This window comes from Prunus mume, linkage group LG3 (assembly GCF_029339155.1).
Source record: "Prunus mume cultivar Tortuosa linkage group LG3, ASM2933915v1, whole genome shotgun sequence".
Taxonomy (NCBI): domain Eukaryota; kingdom Viridiplantae; phylum Streptophyta; class Magnoliopsida; order Rosales; family Rosaceae; genus Prunus; species Prunus mume.
In genome coordinates, this window is record NC_142700.1 from 488,220 (window position 1) to 512,634 (window position 24,415).

Genomic DNA, 24,415 nt, shown 5'->3' on the forward strand with positions numbered 1-24,415 from the left:
CGCCCTTCCTTTCTATGTTCATTTCCAGATCCGGTGGGTAGCTGCTCTGGTTTCTTTGGTTTTTCTTCCATTTTTATTTGTATTATTCATATTTTTTTAGAGTAAAAGTTTGAATCTGGTGGATGTTTCCAGATTCGATGGGTAGCTGCTCTGGTTTCTTTGGTTTTTCTTCCATTTTTATTTGTAGTATTCATATTTTCTTTGGTTTCCTTGTTTGATTTTAGTTTGTTTGATTTGATGTTTCTTCCCTTTGTTAAACTTTTCTTTATAAAATATTTACATTTTACATTTTACATTTAGGTTAATCATTTTTAACTTTATATTAAATATTGAATATTTTTTCTATAAGTCCTTATAAGTCATTTTGCATAGAGCTAAATTTGTCTTCAAATTTTTAAAGATAAGATAGGTAGGAAAATAAGGAGGGGAATACGCAACATTCTATCTAACCTTCTCCTTTAGCATTCTCCATTTTTCATATGTGTCATTCTCATTACACTTAAAATAATATCATTAATGCATTATACAAGCTAATTTTTGCTTTCCAAGTTTATCTTATTCATTTTTTGTTTTTTTGACAACTCTCTTACCATCTTAATAAAAAGGTTTTTTTTTTTAACGTTTTTTTTGTGTGGAAAGAATTGTATGCTTTCATATCTTTTTTAACACAAAAGAAATGTCAATTTTCTATTTTATATATAAAAAAAAAGACGTTATTCACATCTGTAAGCACCCCAATGGTACAAAGTTTATAGACTAACCTTTTTTTTTCATAAAGGAAATTGCTTGATTGCATTTTTTATACTACTAAATAAACCAAAAATAATCCCTAACAACATAGCCTTGAGATAAAATATATAGAAGCAAAAGAATAAAAAATCATCAAACTCAAATTCAATACGGAAAATAAAATAAAATTACAGTTTAGATTAACAAAAGAAAAATGAAAGAGTGGTCTGCATTTATCTTATACAAACGGCTATAATACGTTGCTCTACTCTATTTTTATTATTTTTTAATGGTCATGAAGATAAACATTTATAACAACCCGAGGCAAAAGGCTTAGAGGAGAGCCAAAACCTGTACAAACAAGAAGCAAAGACCAAAAAAATAATTAACGTTAAAATTTTATTACAAAAAAAAAAAAACTTTTTATTAAGATGGTATGAAAGTTGTCAAAATTTTTTTATAGATAAATTGAATAGGGTAAACTTGAAAAGCAAAAGTTAGCTTGTATAATGCATTAATGACATTATTTTAAGTGTAATGAGAATGACACATGTCATGAGTAAAAATGAGAAAGTCCAAAGGAGAAAGTTTAAAAGATAAGGTTGCTAGCATTCCCCAAATAAGAATGAGAGGTGAAATAGCAGCGCTCTTTCCTACCTTGTGTTGATACTCACCAATAAAACCATAACACCTGGCCATTGAAGATTTCTAATTTTTCTTGTTAAGACACAAAACGGAAATTAGAAATTATACCCTAAAAAATAAATAAAAAATTAAAAAGAAACAATAACAAAATAACACCCCCACCCCACCCCCTCAACAAGAACATTTGAATTAAAACAGCTGAGATAATTTTGATAGGGCATGGGGATTCTTCAGTTCTCTATTTATGGAAGAGGATAAAATGATTTTCTATTACAGGAAAAGAAAAATGTAATTAATATGGAATGAAATCACCCGACATAATGGAAGGCCAATAATTGCCTCATAATTGGTAGTTTTTTTCTGGTCAAACCAGATGAAGATTGTATTGCTTTACGCTAAGCTAAGCGTAATACAAATACAATAACCATAAAGGCTAATACAATGTCCCATAAAGGAGTTACAACCACTGGCCACAAATGGGTTACAACTAAAACGAAGGGATTCAGCAACAACATCAAACTCAAATTCATAGCATACCTCTACTCAAACTCGCACGTGACTTAAAATAGCCCAGCACATGTCCGGAAAAGTCAAGTACAACACCTATAACGTTGACTATAAACCCAAAGTCTCCCGTAGAGAAACCGCAAACACGCATCACACTTGAAAGAGTTGACAACGCCAAATGAATAATGCCCAAACAAAGCCAACCCAAACAAAAACATAAAATAACTGAAATGTCGTTGTCGCTGCCTCTGCCGATCGGAGTGCCCAGTCTGCCTGTGGTGAGTTTTCCATTAGGAAGATGAAGCATTGAACTTGTATTAATTAGCACCATATGTATTTGTTTATTATAACGACATGAGATCATCTTCTACGACCCCGACAGAATTAGTTAACTTCTGACAATGGTTGAAAGGAGATCAACTTCTTAAGATGCTGCCAAAACATGTCCCAGACAACTGCCTCATACTTATCGGAGGTGGCCGTGGGGTTAGACACTGACGACTCATTCTTGGCCGAAAGGACAAGCCTATATTTGAGGCCATGTACGACCTGGAGCTCGCCACGGACCACGCTATCAAGCACCAAGTTGCCTTGGGCTTGCTTGTTATACTCGGACACCGCGAACCCCGCCACCTCTTTCACCTTGGGGTCGCTGATGTTCTTTATGGGCTGCCAACCGCCGATCGGAGTGCTCTGTCGGCCTGTGGAGGCCGCGGCTGCAGCCAGAGGAAGGACGAGGGCAAGGAGTACGAGAAGGCAGTGAGGGCGCATCGTGACCGGTGATTTGTTTACTGAATTTGATGAAGTTTTTTTTTTTTTTGGTCAAATGACTATTCACACTTGAACTGACCTGTTTGAAATATGGAGGGCTGGATGGATATATAGAGTCATCGATAGTCCTTGGTTGGATAATGGAGACTGGCAGCAAAGGTGAATGATTTCTCTCAACCTGAAAATTATTGTCCAAATCTGGTCATTTGGAGGTTACTTTCGACCTTGCCAAAGTATATCTAAATTTCACTATTATGGAAGAGGATCACGTACCCTAGGAAATATTATGAAATCACCCTTACTAATTAACTTTACCAAAAAGGAGAATTTGCCGGATTGAGGAGATAAGGGAGGGAAAGGAGTTAATGAGGAGATAAATTTTTGTATGATACTTGAGTATCGGTCATGTGATATAATTAGGAATTATATTTTAAAATTAGAATCCAACCAAATTCCTTTTGCATTGCAGTGATGATAACAGTTCAGATATTGTTTGTCATATTAAAGTATAAATTGCTAAAGTTATCTATTTGCGATATTTAGGCTATGTTTACTAATCTGTAATCGGGTGAGGATGAATTGAATTGAGAAAAAATTGAATCGAGGAAGAATTGGATTGAGGAGGGTTAGAATCTGAATTCCCATTGAAGTTGTTTACCAAACTATCTAGAATCGAGGTAGAAATGATATTGATTCCTTAACTTTAAAAAATTGTGTGAGGATATTATAGGTCAGTGATGACATGTACGTGAATAGTCACGAAAAAATAGACAAAAGATATGAAACACAAGAAAAACGTCGTACTAAACCATTCAACAATTGTACTAATTAATAAAACATCCTAACAGACAGACAGAATGAAGACAAGAGTAAGTAGTAGGCATGAATATATGCGTGCAAGTTTAAGAATCCCTAAAATTAATTGCCTTCTTTAGGAATTGCTGCAAAGGAGAGCAATTGCCTAAAATGCTTCCAAGCCTTCTCCAAGACAACACCCTCATAATAATTGAGGGAGAAGAGGGGATCAGGAATCGTCTCATTGGTGGCCCCAATGACGAGCCGATACCTGACACCCGATTCGACCATCGTCTCGCCCTTGGCCATGTTATAATACACCAACTTGTTCTGGACCGGCTCTGATTGCTTGCTGAACTCCGACAGCGCAAACTTTGCTATCTCTACCACGTGGGGGTCGCTCAGGTCCCCTACGGGCTGCCAACCGCCCACCTTCACGTCCCGTCCGTCTGCGGCACAGGCCACCAGAGCAAGAACCAGGGCCACGAGTGCAAGGAGGCAGTTTGAGCGCATTGTGACCGTTTGATTGATTTCTTTGATTATTTTGAAGGGTTTTCTCAACTGGCTTCTTCGGATCCACAAGTGAAGTGACCTTCATGCATTCGAGGGCTGGACTGGATATATATATATATATAGAGAGAGGGAGAGAGGTGGTGAGTGGAACTTGGACCGGAAGGTAAAGACTTTTCTGTGACTTTCTTGCAATCTTTTTCATAATCTTTTCCATATATATTTGATCGCAATTACCTTTGAATGGAGCCCGTGATTCTACAAAATCTGTAAATATTTTTTTCCTTTTCTTTTTCCATTTATTCGGAGGAGGAGGAAACGATTTTCTTCCTTGAATTCAATTATTATCCAATTCTCACACATGAAATAGGTTTTAGAATTCTAGGGTTTAGGTAAGAGTGAACAGTGATGGAGATTCACACACATTATTAATTTTCAAATCACGAACAAAATAACCTAAATTAAAATAACCTTAAAATATTGAAACAAGACACAAAAATTAAAAATTCAAGAAAATTCAGAAGTTTATTACCATTATTTGATACGCATACGTATCACCACATATATATGAAATCCCTCAATGTCAATACAGTAGGTCTTTTATTATAACTAAGGAATTTAAAGATACTAAATACATTATTAATTGGCTAATTGTTAAGTTGACGAAAAGAGTTCAATTTCCAAAGATCCTTCCAAGACTGCTCACACACACTAAGCTCATAATGGGCATGATTGAAACCTGCGGTGGAGTTAGGCAACGATTCATCCTTGGCCAAAACAACAAGCTGATAGTTCTGGCCCGCGACCATCTGGGTGTCTCCGCGGATGACCCTCTCAACCACCAACTTCTTGTGGGTTCGCAGGTTGTACATGGACACCGCGAACTCTGCCATCAACTTCAGACGAGGGTCACCGATGTTCTCTTTGGGTATGGGCTTCAAACCGCCAGGAATAGCCCGCTGAGGAGTAGCAGCCACCAGCATCAGAGGAAAGAGGAGACCAATCAGTGCTAGGAGGAGCCAGTGAGAACGCATCTTCAGTCCGTGTGGCTTTCTTTTTCTCTTTTTTCTTGGTTTGAGTTGAGTCTCAGTCGAGGGATGGACAAGTTACGTTGGTCCCTTCCGTTATATATATTGGTGGGTTGGTGCTTAAGTTGGACGTGGACAAAAATGTAGATGGAAGGTTACAGAAAATTATGGCATAATTTGGAGATGAAGTCAGAAATTTGCGGTCCAAAAATTGTGGAAATTGGATGTATTGAGTTACGGCGGGGAGTAATTCAGTTTCTTCTTTATATAGGGAACGCTGATGATGGACAGTTTCTTTTGTATGAATTGTAAATAGTGAATTTTTTAACTTGTTTGAAGTCGTTTCGTTCCTTTAATTGTTACTGTTATTTGAGAGTTTAATTAGTTTTCCTCTTTGATCTTTTTTAATTGCTCTAGATTATCTATTTGCTTGAGTAATTGGATTAAAGGTTTTTTAGGTTTTAGACATAAAAAAATTTTCACTTTTGGAAAAAGCCAAAGCTTTTTCAAAAAGACAAAAAAACCGCTCAACTTTCAAATCAAAGACATAAATGTATTGGATTTTAGAAATCTAAAAATAAATAAGGGCATTTTGTCCATTTTTGCTTCTTTTAAAATTTTCTCTCTCCTTTTGCTTTTTCTAAAATGAGAAAACCATGTCCCCCCAAGTTTTTGCCTTGTTGAATTTGATCATGCAAGGGAAATTTTTTTGCTCAGTACAAGGAGAGAAGACACTAATTAAGCGCATGAAAAGGGAAAAAACAAACATGTTAACACCATGTTGACCTCACCTTCTGCTTTAAGCAAATCCCCAATTAAGAGATAGCCCTTACTTGTCATACCTCACATCCCACCAAACAAGGAGTAGCTAGCCATGCCCCCTCCCATGCCTTCTCAATGCCCAAGGCCCCAAATCAAGGGGAGGCCATGTAGTGTAGAATCTCCAAATCATGGAGAGCCATGCATTCTCTGCCACTACTTGGACTACAAAAGGGAGCACACCACCTCCAAGTAAAGGGAACCAGCGGCTGCCACTTCTCTAAGAGCTGTCCAAAGCTCTCCCAAACTCTCTATTTCTCTTCTATTAGAGCTCTCAAGCCTCTTTCTCCATATTTCTCTCATGTATGATGTACAATATAATCTCTATATTCAAATACAAATATAAAGCTATAAACTATAATGGATGTAGCCTCATTATGAGTGAACCACTCAAACACTTGTGTTATATATAATTATGTCTTAATCCGTTGTTTATAAATTCATCCGTTAACAAAATCGAAATACAACTCATAAATAATGTACGTGCATGCATGCATGGACCAAGCTATTGTCATATGTATTTGGTAGACCACGCTTGACTCAAACACCAACTTCTTCTTGGTTGGTTCTCCTTTTTGGCTTCTTTCCAAAATATCTCTCTCTTTTGGCCTTTTCTAAAATGTCCCTTGTTTAAATCCGAAGATGACGTATGAACAAAAAAAAAATCCGAATATGATGTTGATGCTCTGGACATGTTGTCCCTTCCGTCCCTACATGTAAATGAAAAAGGGCAAAACCCCCAGACACCACCAACACAACTATCTTGTTCTAATCGGACGAGCCTTTACAGCTCCCAGTGAATCATTAGAGCACTTCCAGCAGCCCCCTAAGGCTCAGGCTGGGGTGGGGAGAGCCCAAAACACAAGCTTCCAGCAACAAAGGCTAGCCAGGCAGTGAGGGTCCACTTGCATGGGCTGGCCCGAAGGCGGAGGAGCCCGAGTCTTGGTGACGTCAGACGCGGTTTGAATTTTTTTACCGTTGGCGCGTGCAATGCGGAAATGGAGAGATGCCCTCACAAAAGCGATGAATAACCATGCAAGCGGGGAAAATCTAAGCGATGAGGTAAATTATTTGTAATTTTCATTTTATTAGTTTTAATGTCCTATTAATTTTAATTTTAATGTTTCTTGCAATTGGTATATTTTGTTAATATTTCTTGTATTTCCATATGTATTTAAATGTTTCTTGCAATTTTTATATTTTGTTATTATTTCTTGTATTTCTAATATTTATTTAAATGGTTGTTGCATTCTCTATATTTTGTTAATATTTCTTGTATTTCCATATTTATTTGAATGTTTCTTGCAATTTGTATATATATTTTTTATTTCTTGTATTTCTAATATTTATTTGAATGTTTTTTGCATTCTCTATATTTTGTTAATATTTCTTGGATTTTCATTCATATCTTTATCTTTTTTGCATTACCAATATTTTTTTTAAGTTCCTTGCTTATTCAATTTTTTGTATATAGATTGTGCAAGCTCAAATGTGGTATGGTGCTACTGGACAAGGGAAATTTTTTTTCAACCATACCCAATGTTGGGAGGTGGTGAAGCATTGTAAGAGATTTAGCATTATTCCAACGGCTCCAACGGTGGTGTTAAACGAGACGCCACTCCATGATTCACAAGCTTCGGATTCGCCTATGGAATCCCCTATGAGTGAAGACTCACCCATTAAAAAGGAGCCGAGGCCTATTGGGAGGAAGGCGGCGAAGGCAAAGCAAGGAATTAATTCTACGAGTAATACCTCTAAATTTTTGGAGGAAATTGCAAGGCAAAGCGCCTTGAGAATTGAAATAGACAAGAAAGTCCAAGAAGATGATAGGGCAATGACAATAGAATTTGCTAAAGAAAGGGAGTATGTACGCAAAGAAAGAGAGTATCAACGCAAAGAAAACGAAGAAAAGAAGGATCGGGAAACCATGACCATGGATACAAGCCACATGTCTCCTGAAACAAAACAATAATGAAATTTTTGAGAAGATGTAGTGTGAGAGGTTTGTGAGCTGAACCTTTGTTTTATAGAAAAATTTAGGTCGATAGACATGACACGTGGCGCAAGTTGATAGGGTGAAAATCTTATCCGAAATTTGAAATTCAAATTAAATGTATATGAAATGTGAAATTCAAATGAAAAGTTGAAATTGAATGAAATTTATCAAATTTGAAATTGGATGTATGATTTTATAGGATAAAAATCTTATCCGAAATTTGAAACTCGGATGAAATTTATCTGAAATTGAAATTCAGATGAAATTTATTTGAAATTCAAATTCAAATGAAATTTATTTGAAATTGAAATTCAAATGAAATTTATCTGAAATTTGAAATTCAGATGAAATTTATATGAAATTGAAAATTTGAAATTTATCTGAAATTTTTTATAAAAAAAATTATCATTGAATAGTACCCCTTTGTCATGGCAACTGCAGGAAGTGGCAGTGAATAGTGTCTGCCCACCCCCCCTTGCCATGGCAACATTCTCACTGCTAGAAGTGCTCTTAAGCAACAGATACCCAAGCCAGGCAGGACTCTCCTTAAGATAGCAACAGCCCAGATCCAAATTGTGACTCCAAGTAGCCAACCCATCAGCTACATCACTCCTCTCTCCATAAATATGTTGAAGCTTAATCCTTTCCTTGGAAACAAATTCATAAGCTTTTTACAGCTACTGACCAGCCCAGCATTAGGATGACAAGCATTCAAAACCTTACTCTGAAGAAGAAGCACAGCAGTCTCTGAATCCATCTCAATAACAATATCATCTACTTTTTTCTGAACAGCCAAATTCAACCCAAAAAACAGACCCCACAACTCGGCTTCAAGCACTTTTCCCTGGCCTAAAAGCAGCAGCGACTTCAATTGTGCTGATAGATAGGGGAATTTATTCACTTTACTATGAAATATGAATTAAGGAAGATGAAATTGATATTTATCTGCTGGGAAGAAGTCACATCTTTTTCGTAATCAAAATTTCAGTATTTTTCAGCTGGATATTTCAAGTTCCAACTCTCATTCACGTCCTTCATCCTGCAAGAATCAACCGCGCTGGGCCTTTGCTCTTTTTAGGTAAAGGTAAATGATTTATGAATTGTTATTATTTACTCGGTAAAACCAGTCGTAAGTTCCCCTGTTTCTGCTCAATTCATCGATTGACTAATTACTACAATATATGCACGAAAAAACCAATAACTTGTTTTTGGCTATTTGATTGTTCATGCTCGTGGTGTTAGTATCATTAAGGTTACCATTGACTAGATAATTTACAAAACTTTCTCGACCTAAAAAACTATATGCACGCAGTTTCAGAGACAAGAGTAGAAGAGATCATCATGCAATCACCCATCATGCAATCACCAATAAATGCTATGATCCAAACGCTGACGGAGCAAGTGTTCAAAGCTCTTGTGAACCAAGCTCAATTCTCACTTGAGTTTAGCGGCCAGTTTAAGCAGATGAAGACAGGGCTTGATCTTGCCAAGGCATTACTTGCAGACACAGAGAATCTCAATCGCAAGAACGAAACTGTCAGGGCAGGCTTGACACATTTGAAGGAAGTGATTTATAAAGCTGATGATGTACTCACAGATTGCTTGGTCAGACATGAATATATGAAAGATGCATCCTGGGCCGTTTACTTACTTCACGATCCATTCTTCTGTCATCGTATGGGCAAGAAGCTGAGAGGCATTAATCGGCATATGAAGGAGATAGAGAAGACATTGGGCAGGTTTTTGAAGGCTCCAGATAGCATTCATGCAGATGATTCATACCAAGTTAGGGGAATTATGTCGCAGGACTGGAACCCAACTGACACCATTGGATTGGATGATGATGTCGAAAAGATAAAGGGTTGGATGTTTGACACCACCAAATCGCTTCACCGCATAGGCATTGTGGGAATGGGGGGCTTAGGCAAAACCACCATTTCCCAGAAAATCTTTCATGATGTGAAAGTATTAGCCCACTTTGACAAGATGATATGGGTGTGTGTTTCGCAGTCTTTCAGCGCTGAGCGGATCATGAGGAGCATCCTGGAAAGGTTAGAAGAAAATGTCTCTGGTTTTGGTCTTACTCAGATTTTGAGCAAAATTCAGGGAGGACTTAAAGGGAAGAGATGCCTCATTGTTATGGATGATGTGTGGAGTCACACAGAGGTGGACTGGTGGACTAACCTGTGTTCTGTTTTACCAAAAGAAAACAGCTGCATCATAATTACAACTAGAAATGAAGATGCTGCAATTAGTATGGGAGTTGAGAGCTCGCGAATTCACCGTCCCAATACTCTTAACAATGATGAAAGTTGGTCTTTGTTCTCCAAGTTTGCATTTTCTTCAAGCAGTGGAATATGCCCGGATGACCAGTTTGAAAATCTTGGAAAGGAACTCTTGAAGAAATGCGGCGGACTGCCACTAGCAATCAAGACCGTAGGATCCTTATTAGCATCAAAGATCAACTCCCCTTCCCAGTGGAGAGACATTCTTGAAAGTTTTCATGCCTTAACAACAGAGGGAAAAGCTAGTCCAGTTATGGCTTCTTTGCGGTTGAGCTATGATGAACTCCCGCCTTTTCTGAAACAATGCATGTTGTGTTTCTCCATCTACCGTGAAGACGCTGAGATAAGTGCTGATCAGTTAATTCACTGGTGGGTGGGAGAGGGCCTGGTTCAGGGAAAAGGCTCAAAAACAGCAGTAGAAGTGGGATGTGAATATCTTGCAGAACTTATCAGCAGATGCCTGGTTGAAATCGTGAAGCGGCGAGGCTTTGATGGGAAAGTCTATAAGTGCAAGATACATGATATGGTGAGAGAAATGATAATCATGATTGCGGAGGAGGAGGGGTTTTGCAGTTTCAACGAACAAAGCAGGCAGAAGTTGACAGCAAATTCTCGGTGGTTAAGTTTTATTGATGAAATGGATGAAAAATCGTTGAAATATAGTTCAAAGCTCAGGGCAATGTTACTGATGTCAAGCCGCCGATTTGAGTTTGACAGGATTTCGGGGTTCCTGCGATCCCTGAGAATGTTGGATTTATCAAACTGCGCAGTGGATGAGACATGTGTGAAGGATCTCTTCAACTGGATCAGTTCCCTTAGGCGCCTAGCATCTTTGAACTTGAGTGGTATTCAAGCCTTAAAAGAAGTGCCATCCTCGATTCATAAACTCCTCAACCTCCAACTGTTGATTTTAAATGGGTGCAACCATCTAGAAAAGATACACCCATCAATCACAAATTTGAAGAAGCTGATTATCTTGGACCTTGTGGGGTGTCCCATCCAGTACTTGCCTCAGGGATTAGGAAGGCTGTTTTATCTTCAAGAACTCTCCGGATTCAGGGTTGTGAGTCAGCATAGAAAGCAATGTTTCCAGCTTCTTGAGATTAAGGACCTGATCCACCTAAGAGTACTGCGAATGCATATAAGTGATGTCACCATAATCACAGACAACGAACTTGATGTCTTATCTCAGCTTAAAATGCTCAAGGTTCTAGCTATTGATGCGGAAGATTGTAGAGAGAAAGATGTTTTCGAAATGCTAGATAAGCTGACCCCTCCTCCAAGCCTCCAAGAGCTATATCTGAAGAATTACCAACGAGAAACTCTCCCCAGCTGGGTCAATCCCCAACAGCTTTCTAGATTGAAATATCTTTGTATTGAGAATAGTGACCTTGTCAATCTAAGCAGTGGTCACCCGCTTGGAAAGTCGAAGGTCTGTGTTTGAAGTACTTGATGAAGCTAGACATACAGTGGAAGGACTTGGAGAAGGATATGCCTGCACTACGCTACATGGATATTAGCCATTGCTACAAGCTGAAAGATTTCCCTTGCTCTGTTATCGAATTCGACAGCTGGAGAAAGAATCAAGATTAAGGTGTCAGATTGTTGAGAATTGACAAATCACCTGCTATTTGGAGGTATTGCTTAAATTTGATCATTGGTGACTTGAAGATAATTCTGGCTTCATCCTGGACTATTGCAGCAGTACACACCGATGCATCATTAGTGGAGAAAAAATAAAGAAACCAGGACTGTTGTTTAACAGACATCTGGTTTCTTGCTGTAGCAATAACCATATAATTCTTGTTGGAGTGCAGTAGTGTTTTCTGTTATTGTTTTAGTTGAGAGGAAGAGTGCAGAGTGCAGTATTTTTAAATTACAAGGTATGTGCTTTCTATTTACTTGGTCATGTCCTGCGAGGATGATGAATTTGTATGTTATTCAAAATGGCGTGCATTCCATCTTGAACCTATCTGTAACACGAGTTTGTCTTTCGATTCATAACACAAGATTGTAAATTGCACTGTTGTATGAATAAGGATTCTGTGCTGAAGTTGAAGATGATATCTGTACATTATGCACTAAGTTAACAAAATTTGTGTAACATATGCCTATTTGATGTTTACATCTGTCAAAGCTGAATCTGACATCAAGGATACAAAATTAAAGTAAGTAGACGACTAATGCTGATGAAATACATAATGCTTTTTGTTATAGCCTGAAACATCGCAAGACAACATAGCATTTTGAGATTTTCAAGTCATTGAACTTGTTCGCCAGTCCTAAATACATAAACTCCTGCAATAGCCAAAACTCAGTCATCATATCATTACAAAATCATGTACAACAACTACAGAAAATTAGTCAAAGATAGCTGATAAGAGATAAGAAACGTAATGTTACCAAGTGTAGGCATCAAAAGGGACAGCACAGCAATTCCAGCAATCTTTAATGGCAAGCCAATCTTAATCATGTCTTGGATTTCAATGTGGCCAGTTGCAAACCCTACGGTATTCGAAGGGGTTGCTGTTGGAAGCAAGAAAGCAAATTGAGCCCCAATGCCTCCTGGAATCATGAGAAGGAGTGGATGCACATGCATAGTTTTTGCTATTTGAATCAGGAGAGGAACAATAAGCGTCGCAGTGGCATTGTTTGATGTGATTAACTCAGTGATGGTACTACTGATGAGACAGACAGCCGGTGTCATGGCTAAATATGGGACTGCCTCCAAGAAATCTAAGCTTTCTGATAATATATCTGCAAGGCCACTAGATCGAACCCCGTCAGCGATGGCTAAACCGGCACCTAGTAACAATATGATATTCCAGGGTAGCTTCTTGCATTTGTCCCAGTCCATCAACTTCTCGCCCTTCTGCTTTTTGCTTGGAACTATAAACAGCAAAGTTGCAATCATAACCTACATGGTTTCAAGTCACACTTCAAAATCTGATCCAACTACAAAAGGGAAGGCCTCTGTTAATCTTAAGCAATGTGAAGGGCCAATACTCACACTGACAGTTCCATCTCCGGCAAGCCCCTTGAAGAGGACTCCCCAGCCAGGAATATCCTCTGTTATGCTTCTTGTCATCCACAAAACTATCAGCATCTGCACAAAACTCTTCTTGTCATAAGAATTGGAAGACATATCCACATTCCAACACCCTCAGAAGAACTACGCAAAACTAAGTGGCAACGCACCGAAAACAAAGCCAACACCATCTTCTCAGCATAAGCCATTGGACCTGCCCGTGCCGCATCAACACTAATAAGTTGATTTGGAAATACAATTAGCTACAAGGTGTTGTCTAGTGCCTAAAATTGGATAGTGAACATTAGGCCAATAATTCACACACCAGTTCAAATGTGTTGTCCTATTCTGGCATGTTGGGTTTTTCACAACTATTACCAAACAAAAAAGAGAGACAAAAGAGAGCAGAAAGATATTAGGACCAATGCATTGAAAAAAAAAATGACAAATTGAGGTGCTCCCCTGTCCTACCAACCTAACATTTCGAGCTCCACCTTCAAATGGGCTTTGTCGAAATAAACAGAGAGAGCCTGGCCTGAACTCCTGGAGCAATACAAGCAGCACAGTAAAGCCCACAAAGCCAAGAACATTAACAGAGCCGAAGGGAAAGCAAACAAGAACCAGGTGCTGAAGGTGACTGGAGCTGCCTCTGGGAAATAGCTCTGCCACATCCCAACCAATATGAGATTGACACCTGTCCCCGTGAGAGTGCTCATGCCTCCTATGGTTATGGAGTATAACACGCCAAGAACCACAGCTCTGCAAAACTTGCCCACAACGACGGACTGATTGGGGCCTGTCGGAAAGCGTCGAAGGATGCCGGTGGCGACGGGCATCATCATCACCGCCGTCGCCACGTTGTGCATCCACATGCTCACGAAGGCTGCGGTCCCACATATCCCCAGCAGCAGCAATGGCGGATTCAGGGGATCTCCGCAGAACACCAGGGTTATCTATAAATAAAAAAATAAAAGATTCAAAATTTATATGCAATGTGCGTTAATTGTTGAGAGAAAACCAAAACTAGAAGATAACTCACATTCAAGGCCAATCTTTTGTGTATATTATAATGCTCGACGGCAAGAGCCAATATGAAGCTTCCAAGAACAAGGGCAATGACATCGTTCATGTAAGAGTGGGCAACATCATCAGCAGAGGCAATGCCAAAGAGCGGGAAGAGGAAGAGCGGGGACATGGAGGTAATTGGCATGGGCACGGCCTCTGTGAGCCACCAAGCAAAAATCCATGCAAGCACTGCCAACATGTTGCGGCTGGTGGTGAGGGAGCCATCTAGGTTGACATGGAGACATATAATGGTGCTCAAAAGAGGCCCTAGCAGGATGTTGAAGTTGTTGGATGTTAGAATGGATTTCAATGATGAAGGGAATTTTATCTGTGACCTTTGGTTTGGATCATCAAGCGGGAGAAGTGGGGTTTTGGGGTCATTGGAGGGGGGAATATCCATTTGATTTCTTGTTGATATTAGAGTGTGAGCAAATTCAAATTCAAATTCACTTTTTCTTTCTAGTGTTCCATTTTTGTGTTCATTAACCTGCAATTTGATACTAAATGTCATTTATTTGCTAAGGGTCATCCAATCATGTAGCAGGGGAGTAGGGGCGCGTTATTGCCGCTCCTCTCTTGCATTCCCCATATTCTTGGAGAAAAAAAGGCCCATACGCAAGTAATGTTGAGCATAACTGCAAGTAATGTTGTAGGAAAAGCAAATATAGCATTCTCCTAAGAAACTTTTATACAACACATACAGATCAGAGAAATAATGAGATACACAGAATTGAAAATTATATATAATTGCAAATGGCTGCGATCATAGATGTACATACAAAGCTCTACCTACCAACGAAGGAATGCAAAAAAGAAGCAGGGGAAAATTGTAAGAGGAGAAGTATTTTTGTGCTTGTGGGTGTGACTACATGTATACACACACACACACACATATAATATTTTTCTTATGCCCTGAGCCTGAGATTTCACAAGACATGAAAATATTTCGAATTTTCAAGTCATTGAACTTGTTCGTTAGTCCCAAATACATATGCTCCTGCAATAGCCAAAAATTCATTGGTGACTTGTGAAAATTGGTCAAAAACAAAATCGTTAGCTGATAACTGAGACACTAGGAATGTTACCAAGTGTAGGCATCAACAGGGAGAGCACAGCAATTCCAGCAATCTTTAATGGCAACCCGGTTTTGATCATATCTTGGATTTCAATGTGGCCAGTGGTAAATCCAACTACATTTGAAGGTGTTCCTGTTGGAAGCAAGAAAGAAAATTGTGCCCCAATGGCTCCAGGAACCATAAGAAGGAGTGGATTTACATGCATGATTTTGGCTATTTGAATTAGAAGAGGCACAACCAGCGTGGTGGTGGAGTTGTTTGATGTAAACTCAGTGATGGTGCTACTTATGAGACAGACGGCAGGCGTAATGGCAAAATATGGAACTGCCTCCAAGAAATCTAAGGCTTTTGATAAAATGTCTGCAAGGCCACTGGTTCGTACTCCGTCGGCAATGGCAAAACCAGCTCCTAGTAACAATATGATGTTCCAAGGTAGCTTCTTGCATTTGTTCCAGTCCATCAACTTCTCTCCCTTTTGCTTTTTGTTCGGAATTATGAACAGCAAAGTTGCCATCATGACCTACATGGTTAATTTCTAATTAATCCAAATTCACAATAAAAGGTCAGTTTCAAGTTTTGTTGATAAATTTTGAAGGGCCAAGCAAATACTCACACTGACAGTTCCATCACCAGCACGCCCTTTGAAGAGGGCTCCCCACCCAGGAATGTCATCTGTTATGCTTCTTGTCATCCACAAAACTATCAGCATCTGCACAAAACTCTGTTTGTCATCATCATAATTATAATTATACAAATTTATAAATAAACCCAATCCTAAACATGTATTTATAAAAAAATCAAGCACTATTTAAACATAGAAACACACAAAATCAACCCCAAAGTCAACTTTTTGGGTGTGTTTATAAATGAGTTTTGAGTGTGTGTAATGATGGGTTTTGGGTGTGTTTATATGTTTAAATAGTACTTGGGTTTTTTTATAATTTCAACCCCCATTTTGGGTGTTTTAGTGAAACTCCCTTATAATTATAGTTGAAACACATATATGTACACTTGAAAACGAAGTCAACATGTACGTACACTTCAAAACGAAGTCAAAGTAAAACGTACCGAAAACACAGCCAATACCATCTTCTCGGCAAAAACCATTGGACCTGTCTCATCACAACAACACTTGTAATTAGCTGACTCGGAAATATGAATTAGACAGAAGGTGATGAGTTCAATTCAGATTCAGAGAGAAAATAAAAGAGAAAAATAGACACTAACTGATTATAATATTGTACCTAACATTTCAAGTTCCCTCTTCAAATGGGCTTTGTCCAAATAACCAGAGAGAGCCTGGCTTGAATTCCTTGAGCAATACAAGCAACAAAGTATAACCCACAAGGCCAAGAACATGAGCAAGGCCAGAGGGAACCCAAAAAAGAACCAGGTGCTGAAGCTGATGGGCTCTGCCTCTGGAAAATAGCTCTTCCACATTCCAACCAATATGAGATTGACACCTGTCCCCGTGAGAGTGCTCATCCCTCCTATGGCTGTAGAATATATCACCCCCAGAACCACAGCCCTGCAGAACTTGCTCACAGCGACGGACTGGTCGGGACCCACTGGAAAGCGCTGGAGGATCCCGGTGGCGACCGGCATCATTATCACAGCTGCTGCCACGTTGTGCATCCACATGCTGACGAAAGCTGTCGTGGCGCATATCCCCAGCAGGAGCAGCGGGGGATTCAGTGGATCTCCGCAGAATAGCATGGTTATCTGTGTGGATGGCCCACCACATACCGTGAATCACTTTCAGTCTCAGTCTCACGCGAATAATAATTGAGACAACATTTTAGTACGATAATTCAGAATTTAAAATGCTTTTTATGCTTGAAATTGACAACAATGATTGTAATATTTAATTTATGTAACAAGTCGAAGTGAACATACGTAAAACATGGATTTCTTTTTTTTACATAACCATCCTAAACTATTCTAGTGCACGGAGGAGATAGAGATGAAACTCGAGTACAAAGTGCGGTCAACTGGCCTAACTTACGTATTCAAATATAGGTTATTATTTAACATATGATAGGACCAACAGTGACAAAAATTCTGATTTAGTTTTCTGGTTAGGGGTAATTAAGAAAAGATGACAAGTTTGAAAAACTAAGCCATGTTATATTATTATATTAGAGTAGAGATTGGAGATTGGAGATTAGAGAAACTGACATTCAAGGCCAATCTTCTGTGTATGTTATAATGCTCAACAGCGAGAGCCAGTATGAAGCTTCCAAGAACAAGCGCAATGACATCATCCATGTACGAGTGAGCGACGTCATCGGCAGAGGCAATTCCAAAGAGCGGGAAGAGAAAGAGCGGAGACATGGAGGTGATGGGCATAGGCACAGCCTCTGTGAGCCACCAAGCAAAGACCCAAACAAGCACTGCCAGCATGTTCCGGCTAGCCACAGGGCCATCTAGCTTCACAGAGAGGCATATAATGGTGCACAGAAGAGGTCCTAGGAGGACGGACAAGGTCTTGAGTGTTAGAATGGATTTCAAACCTGACAGGAAGCTTTGTGCGCGTTGGATTGGATTGTGATCATGATCGTGGTGGTGGAGAGGGAGAAGTGGGGATTTGGGGTCATCGGAGATGGGATGATCCATCTGAAAATTAATTGAGTTTGGATTGGAGCAATGAATATAAATGGTTGCTGGCTTTTGTATAGAAGAAAGGAAGTAGCAGAGGAGTTTGCCTTTCCTTTTATAATTACGATGTTCCACATTTACACTCTTGTATTCTAGTGTTTACTAAATTGGATTTTGCCACTAATAAATGGTATTTATTTGCTAAGTGTATAGCCAAGTATGACACATTTTGTTATTAGAGAGTAGAGACGGTCTTCCACTCCAATTTGGTGGGGCCCAGACTCCAGAGTCCACAATTTAAAGCCACATGTGCAGAGAGAGAACCACAGGAATTGTCTCAACCATGAACTAGTAGAGAGAGAAGAATAATGCCTGGCTATGATCTGCATGATTGATTATAATATGTCAATATTACAATATTAGAAAAGGAAAGAAAGAAAACAAAATAAGTGGTGGATAAACTCTGTTTTCTTGACCTCAAAATGAGGTGTCTGTACAAGTGGCAGAGCACAATTTGTTACGTGGCTGAAGATGATTTAAGTCCTAGTATAATCTCTTCACTTTGGTTCCTATCTGATGGGGAGAGCATATAATTCACATCATGAATCATGAATCATGAATCATAGCGACGACGGGCCCATGAACAAATAATGTTCAATCATGTTCATGGCTGCCCAATCTAATAATTAAGGTTTCAAGGACAAAAGGAGGAACGTGTGGGGGACTGAAAACAGGACTATCATCACAATAATGCAGAATTATGTCCATGTGGATGGGTACGGCAGCATCAATCATCATGTGATGCCACGTTGCTCTGTTTTCTGTCATCATCAATCGCTACTAGTAAACTCTAGAAGGAAGAAGAACAAACAAGTTTATTAATTCTTTGATTTGTCACAGAGATAATGAATTAACCCATATATATTATTTCAATTTCTCTCTTCTCCTCACACACCAACGGATAGACGGATAGACGGACAGACGGACAGACGGACAGAGAAAGAAAAACGCAAATGGCTTCAAAATGAGTGACTTGGGAAGAAGTTTCGTGCTCTGTTTTTTAGCATGCAATCCTTAACAGCTTCAGATCATACTATCATCATTCAGTTCAGTGGGACAAAGATCGTGTTGTCTCTCTTCTTCTTTCTACACTGACTTCGAGACTGATCAAAATTTTCGACTTCTTTCGACCATGAAAGAAAATGAAGAAAAAAAAACGTGGGATTTGGATTTCCTTCAGTTTTTCTGGCAAGTGTTGTGCAGCTTTAGAATACACATTTGCAATTAAACTAAAATGTCAGATGTTATGAATACAAGTTGGTTAGAGCTCCTCATTTTCGGGCTGAGTTCAAATCTCCCTCTCGTTATTTAGATTAGATTAAAGTAGAATATCGCTTGTATATAAAATAATAAAAAACCAGCCACAAGTTATTTAAGGTTGAGAATTAGAGCTGGATTCGTCTCAAACACCTATTCTATCTTTGCAATTAAACTCCACATATCCGTCCTATCTCCCTCCTCATCTAAATCTTTGCAAACTTGTGGCCTGAGAAGCTACAGAATTTTTTGGGCTAATTTTGAATTTTCGGGAATGAGTTTTTACCTTACTAGGCCCAAACCTACGAATTGAACCAACCCATTTCTCCAGATATGGAGGCCCATTTTAGTCGAATTTATGTAAAGATGATTCCAATTAGATAATTTTAATTTCAATTATGTGTGTGTATATATATTTTAGAGATTTTCTATTTAAACCCCACACTTCTCTTAGTTCACCCCATATTCTAAGTTCACCCCAACTTTTAATTTAAATTTTCATAATTTCTAAGAAAACCCCACTATCTTCCTAAACTACCCTTAAATACACCCCAAACTAAAAAAATAAAAACTAAAAGAGATTTTCTATTTAAATCCCACAATTTTCTTTGTTCTCAGCCAAAAAAAAAAAAACACAAACAAATGAAATCACAAATCTGAAATTTAATATTTTTTAGAGAAAGAGAACAACTTTACCTCTCTCCAAGAACTGTAATCTGGAATTCTAACACTTGGTATTGTTGAGAGAGAGAGAGAGAGAGAGAGAGAGTTTGTAAACAGGAAGTTGGAATGAGGTTTTTAAAACTTAATATAAAGAGTGGTGGGGGTGTGTGTATAGATGTATTATGGTTAATTATTAAGTTGGATGACCTTTTTTGTCTTTTTATACAATAATAAAATTTACACTTAATTATTTAAGTATTTGAACAAAGAGAAGTGCGAGGTTTAAATAGAAAATCTCATATTTTATCGTGTAGCAGGTATTGTGGACCTGAAACTGATGAATAAAAATAGGAGAAAGAAGAGAAAAGGCGGTTTGCTGTTGGTCATTTGCTAGCTCCACGTTTGCTCAATTCCCGTGGGAAAGTCAAAATCACCCTTCTTTATTCAATTCTAAGGGATAATTCTGTAAAAACGAGCGCTCTCGGCCCTATGTTTCTCGCTTTTCTCTCCAACAATCTCCACTCACGCTCGCCCAACTGCAATAGCACTGCGAAACTGAAAACCCTAGCTGAGTGAAAAAGAAAGCAAATTTTAGAAATGAAGACTCCAACATCTAGCACAGAGACCCAGCTTGAAATCCAAGCAATCATGGCGGAACTCCCACCTGAGGTCATCATCAACATACTCTCTCGTCTACAAGTTGGGCGCCTCCTCTGCTTCAGGTCCATTGCCAAAACATGGCGTTCCCTCATCGACAGCCCCTATTTCGTCGATCTCCACCTTGAAAAATCCGCAGAAGCCAAATCCCATCTCAGTTTGATTCTCAGAAAGGACTCTGACCTCTATTACATCAATTTCGATTCCTTAGACGACGCCGTCGAGCTCAATCACCCCCTCATGTGTTACAGCAATCGAATTCGCGTCTTGGGCTCCTGCAACGGCCTCTTGTGCATTTGTAATGTGGCCGAAGACATCGCTCTCTGGAATCCATCTACCAAAAAGTACAGGGTATTGCCCTCTCTGCCCTCCGATCGAAAGCGCGACTCGGGCATGTGTTTGTGTGGTGCGAGGGTTTATGGGCTCGGATACGACGCCGGTCACGATGACTATAAGTTGGTCAGGATTTCCCAGTTCATCGGATTGGATTACCTCTCGTTTGAGTCTGAGGTGAAGGTTTATAGCCTCAGAAACAATGCGTGGAAGAAAGTCGAAGACATGCCTTATGTGCTCTGTTATACACGAAAAATGGGTATTCTTGTGAGTGGTTGTGTCCATTGGGTGGTGACCCGGCAGCTTGAATTGGATCAACTTGCAACCGAATTGGTCATTGCCTTTGACATTGTGAAAGAGACTTTTCGGGAGGTGCCGATGCCGGAGAGCATGAACAGGAAATGTCAGATTGATGTGGGGTACTTGGGAGGGTGTCTTTGTATTGTAGCTAAATATGAAGATGCGGGTGTTGATGTTTGGACGCTAAAGGAGTATGGGGTTAAGGAGTCTTGGAGTAAGTTGCTTACCTTAACGCAGGCTCGAAGGATTAAGAGTGTTAGGCCTCTGGTGTATTCAAAAAATGGCCGTGAAGTTTTGTTGGAACAAGACCACGAAAATCTTGTTTGGTTTGACTTGAAAAGTCAGAGGGTCAAGAGTGTTAAGGTTCGTGGTTTGCCGGACTTGTTTGAGGCTGTAGTATGTATGGAAAGCCTTGTTTCAGTTCATCCTAGTAGACGAGATGATAGGAAAAAGCAGGAATCTGTACGGGGGAAGAAGAATAAGAAGAGGTAAATGACATGAATTTTTGCACTTCATTGCCAATTTATTTCTTTGTATCTGCAATGAGTTTCCATGTTGTCATTATTGAGATTGTTTTGGCGTTGTTTTCATTGTGTGGCATAATTCCGATTCATTAATAACACACTAACATAACAGGATATCTGATCTCTAATCTATCGATAGTTTCTTTTATTTGGCTGAAGCGGTTTAAATTTACTCTGATTCCCTGCCGAATTAATGTTTTATCTGGTTTTCTTAAGTGTTGCTTATTTTGCTGTAATATTGTTATATCTACTATTATATGAATCGGTAGTCTTTGCCTCATGAGTTGAGTTGGTCCTTGTATTTATCAGGGATGATTTCCTGGCTGAAGGCTTCAAGTTGGTGCTTTAGGCAATCAGAAAAGAAGACAAGAACAAAGAGTGGAGAGGTAATTTTCTGAATTATCCTTAGATAGCTCCCTTGTTTTATTTCTCAGTTGTTTGCTTCGAAAAAAGGTAGGAACCGGGGATATCTAAAAGTTGAATGCATGAGTCTCATTCACCCACCTACTTTGGTCTTTGACACATTTTTTTCTCTTAGGGCTGAAGATGAAGGAACCATGTTGAATTTGAGCTGAGCACATCCGTGTGTCAAACGACTAGAGCATAATTACCTTACAATACTTGAACTTCCTTTTTAGGAACATACTCAAGTCAGGTTTTGTCCAATCGTTACCATATCAGGTGCGCATTTCTTCTTCCACAGCTGCTAACCAACAACAAGGAGGTGCCTTCTGTAAGACTCTTTTTCTTCCAGTTAAGGCCTTCTGTAAGAGATCCTGAATGTGATAATCACGTACTTTCTAATACAGTTACTGTGCTGTTGTTAAATGTAATAGTTACTGTGCTGTTGTTGAATGTAATAATCACTACGTTTTTTAATGTAATTAGTCTGTGTGCTTTCGAATTTTGTATGTACAGAAAATGACTATGTAGGAACTTAAAACCTTTTAAATCAACTAGTTTAGCATTCTCTTGGTTCAGTTTGATTGTTTTTGGCAATTGTGTTCGAACATGTGTGGCTTTGAACATTAGGGTTTGACTTTTGTGCTTCACTGTAAATACGCGTGCACCACAGGTGTAGTGTTGACATCTATCTCCTTCATCTTGTTGGGTTCCTCAATTGATGGATGAAAACATCAGCTCAAGTTAGTTTACTGTTGTTAGAGTACCCACGTGTTACTCATGTGTTATTGTTAGCATCTGTTAAGCATGGCTGTTAGTTACTTAAGCCTTCAGTCCTTACAATTGTGTATAAGCTAAACTGTACATTGTAATATTCATTCAGTGAATTCATACAGAAAATCTCAATATTTTCTCTCTGTTCTCAGTCTCCTTCTTCCTTAGTTTTCTGTTATCATCAATGAGGGATCAGGTGAGGGTTGTTCAGTGGATATGGGTCCCTATCTCACGTTGTAAGAAAGTGGCTGGAATGAGAACATTGCATGCTAATCACTAGATTATGATAGAAAAGCACTTCTCATACTCTGTGATTCACTGGATCGACTTGACGTTTTGTCCCGTCTTTGTAACAGTTTGGCAGGAAAAGACAACAGCCTGTCTGACTCTATGTTGAACTTTGTTGGCCAGCTCCAGCTCTGGTCGTCCAGGCGAGAGTGATATTATTATTGACATTTCACTATGTATTGGATTCAGAGCGATGTTAATTTGGATAGTCTATCTATGGCTTAGCTCGCGGGCGAGGAGCTGATTAAAATAGGTCGTCAGTGATACTGAAGGAGGAGCGCATAGAAACTAGTTTTCTAAAGTCATCTGATTGCATTTGCAGACCAGAGACTTTTTTTGTTTTAGTATCATATTTGGGCCTCTAAAAGGTGAGAAGACTCGAGGAAGAAGCTCCTTGGAGGCTAAGTAAAGCCAATTTCCATATTTGATTGGGAATTTTAATTTCATTGTCCATTTAAAACACCGTTCCACTCAATCCATTGTGTATTTTATGTTTCATTAGTTTAATAATAAGCTGCTGATATTGGCAGTTGAAACAAGCTTAGACTGACTTGAGCGTGTGTGTGTGTGTGTGTGTGTAAGAGAAAGAAACCGTCAAAGCATTAGGCCAGTCATTTTTGCATTGGATTGGATGGCTTTTTGCTGGTGGCAGTCCAACTTTCTTTTTCTATGGTTATTATTATTGAAAAAGTATGTGGGAAAAGAGAACGCAATGGAAATTAAAGAGCGAGTGCTGCTGAAAAGAAAAAGAAGAAGAAGCAACGTAGAAATTCAGTAACAGGAAGAAGAACCACGTCTCCTTTACAGTTTACACGCACATACATTATACATTATGCATATACAGTTACAAGTTAGAGACCTTTACCCACCTCTTTACTATTCCAGCCTTTTCTTTTCCTTTTCTTTTCTTCGGGCCCCTCTTTTTGAAAATTTAAACCAATTTGTATTTGTTGATTTTAATGGATTTACAAATTAGAAAATGTACCACATTAACAAAATTGGGATTCTAAATTTTTGAATGTGTACCAATTATTGTGCCCATAAGTAGAACTTGCGCTTAAAAACTGGCGTGAGCTCTCTTACTCCAGACTATAAAGATCGCTCTTTCTGTGAAATTTGGCTCAATTCCGCATTCCCCTCGAGTTACATGATAAAACCCGATTCTGATATCAATTGTTAAGAACTATAATTAGAACTTGCTCTAAAAATCAGCTTGGCTGGCTCGTTTTGTTTCAGAAACGCCTTTTACGACTCGCTCAACACCTAAGTTACAAGTAGCAGAACGAGAGAACAGAGGGCATTTTT

The 24,415-nt window shown here is 38.9% G+C and overlaps 5 protein-coding genes and 2 pseudogenes across 7 annotated transcripts; 2 read left to right on the plus strand and 5 right to left on the minus strand.

Moving 5' to 3' along the window:
* Positions 1-2,265: 2,265 nt before the first annotated feature.
* Positions 2,266-2,652, minus strand: LOC148918339 (cysteine proteinase inhibitor 1 pseudogene; annotated as a pseudogene).
* A 918-nt stretch (positions 2,653-3,570) lies between these two features.
* LOC103327023 (cysteine proteinase inhibitor 1 pseudogene) lies at positions 3,571-3,960 on the minus strand (annotated as a pseudogene).
* A 644-nt stretch (positions 3,961-4,604) lies between these two features.
* LOC103327024 (cysteine proteinase inhibitor 5-like) lies at positions 4,605-4,991 on the minus strand. Its single transcript, XM_008229292.2, has one exon. The coding sequence runs from the start codon at positions 4,989-4,991 to the stop codon at positions 4,605-4,607; it is 387 nt and encodes a 128-aa protein (XP_008227514.2).
* A 4,119-nt stretch (positions 4,992-9,110) lies between these two features.
* Positions 9,111-14,759, minus strand: LOC103326980 (tonoplast dicarboxylate transporter-like). 2 transcript variants are annotated; one of them, XM_016793087.2, is made up of 7 exons: positions 14,153-14,759; positions 13,589-14,066; positions 13,439-13,484; positions 13,284-13,347; positions 13,096-13,191; positions 12,489-13,002; positions 9,111-12,383 (listed from the first exon to the last, which is right to left on the minus strand). In XM_016793087.2, the coding sequence occupies exons 1-7, from the start codon at positions 14,687-14,689 to the stop codon at positions 12,346-12,348; spliced, it is 1,773 nt and encodes a 590-aa protein (XP_016648573.2). In that variant the 5' UTR covers positions 14,690-14,759; the 3' UTR covers positions 9,111-12,345. The 2 variants fall into 2 exon arrangements, with proteins under 2 accessions (XP_016648573.2, XP_008227468.2); XM_008229246.3 differs by lacking the exon at positions 13,439-13,484 and having other exon boundaries at positions 13,284-13,327.
* Positions 9,142-12,149, plus strand: LOC103326981 (disease resistance RPP13-like protein 4). The gene is given in 2 exon segments (XM_089047774.1): positions 9,142-11,500; positions 11,503-12,149. Coding segments are annotated over 2 exon segments (2,535 nt in total). The 3' UTR covers positions 11,679-12,149.
* Positions 14,760-14,899: 140 nt separating the features above from the next.
* On the minus strand, positions 14,900-18,051 carry TDT (tonoplast dicarboxylate transporter). Its single transcript, XM_008229250.2, has 6 exons — positions 17,433-18,051; positions 16,499-16,976; positions 16,323-16,366; positions 15,868-15,963; positions 15,264-15,774; positions 14,900-15,175 (listed from the first exon to the last, which is right to left on the minus strand). Exons 1-6 carry the CDS (start codon positions 17,868-17,870, stop codon positions 15,138-15,140), a joined length of 1,605 nt encoding a protein of 534 aa, XP_008227472.1. The 5' UTR covers positions 17,871-18,051; the 3' UTR covers positions 14,900-15,137.
* A 2,190-nt stretch (positions 18,052-20,241) lies between these two features.
* On the plus strand, positions 20,242-23,608 carry CPR1 (F-box and associated interaction domains-containing protein). 2 transcript variants are annotated; one of them, XR_001677592.2, is made up of 4 exons: positions 20,242-21,610; positions 21,956-22,032; positions 22,185-22,327; positions 23,179-23,608. XR_001677592.2 is itself a non-coding variant. In XM_008229251.3 (3 exons), exons 1-2 carry the CDS (start codon positions 20,430-20,432, stop codon positions 21,993-21,995), a joined length of 1,221 nt encoding a protein of 406 aa, XP_008227473.1. In that variant the 5' UTR covers positions 20,242-20,429; the 3' UTR covers positions 21,996-22,032; positions 22,185-22,954. The 2 variants fall into 2 exon arrangements, 1 of the variants encoding a protein (XP_008227473.1); XM_008229251.3 differs by lacking the exon at positions 23,179-23,608 and having other exon boundaries at positions 22,185-22,954.
* The last annotated feature ends 807 nt before the right edge of the window (positions 23,609-24,415 follow it).

Excerpts from the sequence above, each read along its gene's own strand:
- CPR1 (XM_008229251.3), top strand. The coding sequence starts at position 20,430 with ATGAAGACTCCAACATCTAGCACAGAGACCCAGCTTGAAATCCAAGCA. Across the intron at positions 21,611-21,955 it reads GGGAAGAAGAATAAGAAGAG|GGATGATTTCCTGGCTGAAG; the intron begins GTAAATGACATG and ends TGTATTTATCAG.
- TDT (XM_008229250.2), bottom strand. The coding sequence starts at position 17,870 with ATGGATCATCCCATCTCCGATGACCCCAAATCCCCACTTCTCCCTCTC. Across the intron at positions 16,977-17,432 it reads ACAGAAGATTGGCCTTGAAT|ATAACCATGCTATTCTGCGG; the intron begins GTCAGTTTCTCT and ends CCATCCACACAG. Across the intron at positions 15,775-15,867 it reads CTGGTGATGGAACTGTCAGT|GTCATGATGGCAACTTTGCT; the intron begins GTGAGTATTTGC and ends TTAACCATGTAG.
- LOC103326980 (XM_016793087.2), bottom strand. The coding sequence starts at position 14,689 with ATGACATTTAGTATCAAATTGCAGGTTAATGAACACAAAAATGGAACA. Across the intron at positions 14,067-14,152 it reads ACAAAAGATTGGCCTTGAAT|ATAACCCTGGTGTTCTGCGG; the intron begins GTGAGTTATCTT and ends TTTTATTTATAG. Across the intron at positions 13,485-13,588 it reads GGTGGAGCTCGAAATGTTAG|TTGTGAAAAACCCAACATGC; the intron begins GTTGGTAGGACA and ends GTTTGGTAATAG.
- LOC103327024 (XM_008229292.2), bottom strand. The coding sequence starts at position 4,991 with ATGCGTTCTCACTGGCTCCTCCTAGCACTGATTGGTCTCCTCTTTCCT.